At 37.6% G+C, this 5,200-nt stretch overlaps 1 protein-coding gene across 1 annotated transcript in view; it reads left to right on the forward strand.

Moving 5' to 3' along the window:
* The window catches only part of DDX59 (DEAD (Asp-Glu-Ala-Asp) box polypeptide 59), a 27,195-nt gene extending 22,734 nt beyond the window's left edge, over nt 1–4,461 (forward strand). Inside the window, exon 7 of the mRNA XM_006834161.1 lies at nt 4,062–4,461. Within this exon, the coding sequence (XP_006834224.1) occupies nt 4,062–4,325 (264 nt within the window). The 3' untranslated portion in view covers nt 4,326–4,461. The remainder of the gene's footprint in view (nt 1–4,061) is intronic.
* Nucleotides 4,462–5,200: the final 739 nt, after the last annotated feature.

A 5,200-nucleotide genomic window follows, 5' to 3' on the forward strand; every position in this document is an offset into this window, starting at 1 on the left:
GCTATGCATAGAGTTTTCAGTGACTAGCGATTCGGAAGTAGTTTGTCACTCTTTCTTCCTAGTCTGTCTTTGTTTTGTAGCTCATCTGAAACCTTTCCAGCATGGGTGACCCTGCTGGTTATTTAAAACACCGGTGGCATAGCCCTCAGAATCACAGCAACTCAAACCACCACCAGATGTTTACCTGTGCTTTATTGACTAAGCAAAGACTTTTGACTGTGTGGATCATAACAAGCTATGGACAACATTGCAGAGAATAAGTATTCCAGAGCACTTAATTGTGCTCATGATGAGCCTGTACATAGATCAAGAGTCAGTTGTACAGAAAGAACAAGGGGACACTGAATGGTTCAAAATTAGGAAAGCTGTGTACCAGGGTTGTAGTCTTTCACCATACTTAATCTGTACACTGAACAAATAATCTGAGAATTGGATTATATGAATAAGAACGAGGCATCAGAATTGAATGAAGACTCATTAACAACCTGCACTATGCAGATGATACAACCTTGCTTGCTGAAAGTGAAGAGAACTTAAAATTCTTACTGATGAAGATCAAAGACCACAGCCTTTAACCCAAAGAAAACAAAAAAATCCTCACCACTGACCATCATGGTAAATGGAGAAAAGATTGATGTTATCAGGACTTCATTTTGCTTGGATCCTCCACTATCAACACTCATAGAAGCAGCAGTCAAGAAATTAAACAACATATTCCATTAGGCAAATCTGCAACACAAGACTTCTTTAAAGTGTTGAAGAGCAGAGATGTCAGTTTGAGGACTAGGTGCACCTGACCCAAGCCATGATATTTTCAATAGCTTCATATACATAAGGAGCTCTGGTAGCATAGTGGTTACGAATCGGGCTACTAACCTGAGGGTCAGCAGTTCGAAACTACCAGCTGTTCCATGGGAGAAAGATGAGACTTTCTGCTCCCGTAAAGATTTACAGCTTCGGAAACCACGTACAGGATTGCTATGAGTTAGAATCGACTCCACAGCACATAACAATAACAACAACAACAACATATGCCATTGGAAGTTTAACAGTGAATACAGCAGACTATAGAGGATTCGATGCGTTTGAGTTATGGTGTTGGAGAAGAATATTAAAAGTACAGTGGAGTACAGCTGGAAGAGCAAACAAATGTGTGTTGGAAGACTTCACTTCTCAAACTTGGTACATATTATCAAGTGGGACCCATCCCTGGAAAAGGACATGATGCTTGCTAAAGTGGAGTGTCTGCTAAAGAGAGAAAGACCCCCAACGAGATGGATTGGTACACTGGTAGCAGCAGTGGGCCCAAACTTAACGATTGTGAAGATTGCGCAGGACCGGCAGTGTTTTGTTCTGTTGTGCCTAAGGCCACTATGAGTTGGGACGGACTCGACGGCACCTAACAACAACAACAAATACAGAATAGCTTCTCCTTAGTAAAGGTTAACATACATTAACATCCTTAGGTGGTACAGATGATTAGGCACTCAAGTACTAGATGAAAGGCTAGTGGTTCACCACCTACTGGTGCCTCAGAAAACACACTTGGTAATCTTTTGAAAGGTCACAGACTTGAAAACCCTAAGGAGCAGTTCTGCCCTACACATATGGGGCATGAGACTGTGTTAAAACGGTGTCCTATAGTTAGCATCAGCTGTCTTTCAGAATTTGGAAACTTTTGCAGTAATTTTTAAAAAACCGCTTTACACCTCAAAAAAAAAATCTTAATATAAGCATATCTCAGTAAATCCACCAGTCATATATGTTATATAATTCATCCATTTAAAGTGCACAATTGAGTGGGTTTTAATACGTTCAGTATAGTCGTCCCGTAATCATTATAGAACATTTTCGTCTTCCAAGAAACCCTGTGCCCATTAGCCATCATTCTCCCTTCCAAGCCCCACTCAGCCCTGTGGTTGAGGGTTTCTGAGGAGCAGCTGTTGGGTTTGCACGCCAACATTGTGGCTATCCTACAGCACCAAACCACATCATCCCCAGTCCTAAGCAACCACCTATCTACTTTTTGGCTCTATCAAGTTTCCTATTCTGGATATTTCATATAAGTAAAACCATATAATCTGGGGTTTTTTTTCTTTTTTTCTTGTTTCATTTAGCATATTGTTTTCTAGGTATTCCTATATTGTTGTTGTTAAGTGCCATTGCGTCACTTCCAAATCATAGTGACCCCTTATAGGGTTTCTAAGTAGCACCTGGTAAGTTTGAACCATTGACCTTGAGTTAGCAGTCCAGTGCTTATTCTACAGCACCACAGGTGTCATCTTCTTTTATTGCAGAATATCATTCCATTGTGTAGATATACTATATTTTATTTATCTGTTTATCTGTTGAAGGAGCTCTGGTAGCATAGTGGTTATGAATTGGGCTGCGAACCGCAAGGTCAGTTGGAAACTACCAGCTGTTCTGTGGGAGAAAGATGAGGCGTTCTGCTCTCGTAAAGATTTACAGCCTTGCAAACCCTGTACAGGGTCGCTATGAGTCGGAACCGACTCCACGGCACACAGCCATTTATCTGTTGATGTGCTTTTGGGTTGGTTCCACTTTTGGGCCACTATGAACAGTACTGCTGCTCTTGTTGTACACGTTTTTATATGAGCATCAATATATTTCTCCTGTGTAGTCATCTGGGAGTAGAATTGCTAAGCCTAATGATAATTGTGTTTAACTTTTTGAGGAGCCACCAAACATTTTTACATTGGCTGAACCACTTCATATTCCTACCAGCAGTGTATGAAGGGTCTAATTTCCTGTCTCCTCATCAATATTTGTTATTACTGGTCTTTTTAATCATTGCCATGGTAGTGAGTGTGAAGTGGTGTCTGATTAGCATTTCCCGGATGGCAAAAGGTGTTGAGCTTATTGATAATTTGTATAGCTTCTTTGGGAAGATGTCTGTTTTTTATATCCTTTGCCCAATTTATACTTATTTGACTTTTCAGTTTTTGAGTTGTAGATAAGTGCTTTTTTATATTCTGGGAAAGTTCTTGATAGATTAATAATTTGCAAACATTTCCTCCCATTCTTAGTTTTTTTCATTAATTTCTAGTTCTGTTTGAACAATTTAGTGACGTGATTAAATAAATCAGATCTATATAAGGCTCTCTAGAGATGACCCCAGCCAGTCTTTGAGAGATTTCTTTTGCAGTTTTAAAAATGCACTATACAAGGGTGCTTCAAAATGTTGATGGAAAAATTCCATTTTCATTTTATTTTGTCCATAAACTTTTTGATGTCCCTCGTTTACTGGTAGGAACCATCTATTCATTTAAATATTTCCAGATAAATTCTACATTTCAACCAAGGAGCAGAAATTGATCCTATATATCTCTTTCTCCCCCTCTTCTAAATAGTTTCTCATTAGATTTGTATTATGTATTTGTTGTTGTTGTTATGTGCTGTGGAGTCGGTTCTGACTCATAGTGACCCTGTACAGGGTTTCCGAGGCTGTAAATCTTTACGGGAGTAGAAAGCCTCATCTTTCTCCCGTGGAACAGCTGGTAGTTTCGAACTGATGACCCTGAGGTTAACAGCCCCATTCGTAACCACTACGCTTGGAGACATAGATATTTTGTTCTTCTTATGGATCTTTACAGGTCTCTGTCAACTCTGTCAAAGTGAGAAAAATTGTATGCAAACATGAAATGATTTATATTTCACATTCCAAGACATTTAAGTGCCCTTAAGCAAGTAGCTCCCTTGTGCTTAACGCAGAGATTTTTTTTTTTTTCTATCTTAGCTCACTCAAAGTAGAAATCTTTCATTTTTTAAACTTATATATATACACACACACAGGTGTAACTGAGACACAGGTTTTTACAAACAGTTATTAATTTTGCTGTATGTGATCACTCATTTTTCATTTTGTAACTTACTGGTGCCTCCACTACATTGATTTTACCAAGTATATTGAGCTCCTCAGATGGAAAAATGCTATCAGAATGAATGTGTAAGGTTTCTTTAAATAATAGTCTTCACTTTATTTTAGAGGCATTAAGATTTTCTCAGTATATTTTGAAACGATCCTTTGCATTTCATTTCAGGTTGGAAGAGTGGGAAGATTAGGGCAAAGAGGAACAGCGATTACGTTTATCAATAACAATTCAAAAAGACTTTTCTGGGATATTGCAAAAAGGGTGAAACCCACAGGAACCATTCTTCCTCCCCAGTTGCTAAATTCCCCTTACCTTCATGACCAGAAGAGGAAGGAACAGCAGAAAGTCAAACAGACCCAGAGCAGTCTGGTTACAGGAGCAAATCTAATGGACATTATTAGAAAACATGATAAAAGCAATTCCCAAAAGTGATTTACTATGCCCATTTTGAAGAAGTTTTAATTTTGTATTGCTAATAAAATGTCTGGATGATATTTGAGTAAATGGGACATGTACATTCAAAAACTTTATGATATGATTTTTTAAAAACTTAAACAGAATATAAAACTTTTATAGCAAAGTTATATTTATTTTAATTCTCAGAAATTAAAAAATGCTTCAGAAAATTGACAAGTAAAATTCTTTCTCCTTTTGAAAAAGCCTTTTTTTCCCCTTTAATTATTTTCAATAAATACTTCTTAGAGCTACTCTCAGAACCAGAAACTCCACAGCAAGGAGTTTGCTTCAGAATGGTGGGTTTTTTTGTTTTGCATCCCATTGGCACTTGGATTATTGTTGAATGAAAGTAAACAAAAGAAAAATGACCAGTACCATTTTAAAAAAGGTAAGTATGAATTTATATCTTGTGTTTCTTCGTTTTTAGTTGTTTTCCTTTCAGCTTTGTAAACAATTTTTTAAAAATAGTCATTATGCTTACCAAAATTCTATAAATTATGTGAATGTTGCTTTACTGGTATAGTTTTGTGTTACTGTCATTTTGCTGATTCAATGAATAAGCTTTACATACTGGAAGAAAGCATAGGTGTTTGTCTTTGATCCATGTGTACTTTGATTTTGTTTCTTTAAAAGCTGTTAACATCAAATTAGTTGGGAAATTTTAGACAGTCAGCAAATTTTGGTGCTTAAGCTTTTATAACCTCAGCATCCTCCCCAAGGGAATGTGAGGGAGGAAGGCTTAGCAAACTAGACTGTGTAGGTGGTTTCTTAGTGGAGTCTCCACCCAGAGGAGAGAATGATGAGGTCAGAGGTTTTTCTCAAGTACTAGACTGTGAACCACAAGGTCTGCA

This window comes from Chrysochloris asiatica, unplaced genomic scaffold (assembly GCF_000296735.1).
Source record: "Chrysochloris asiatica unplaced genomic scaffold, ChrAsi1.0 scaffold00009, whole genome shotgun sequence".
NCBI classification, from domain to species: Eukaryota; Metazoa; Chordata; class Mammalia; order Afrosoricida; family Chrysochloridae; genus Chrysochloris; species Chrysochloris asiatica.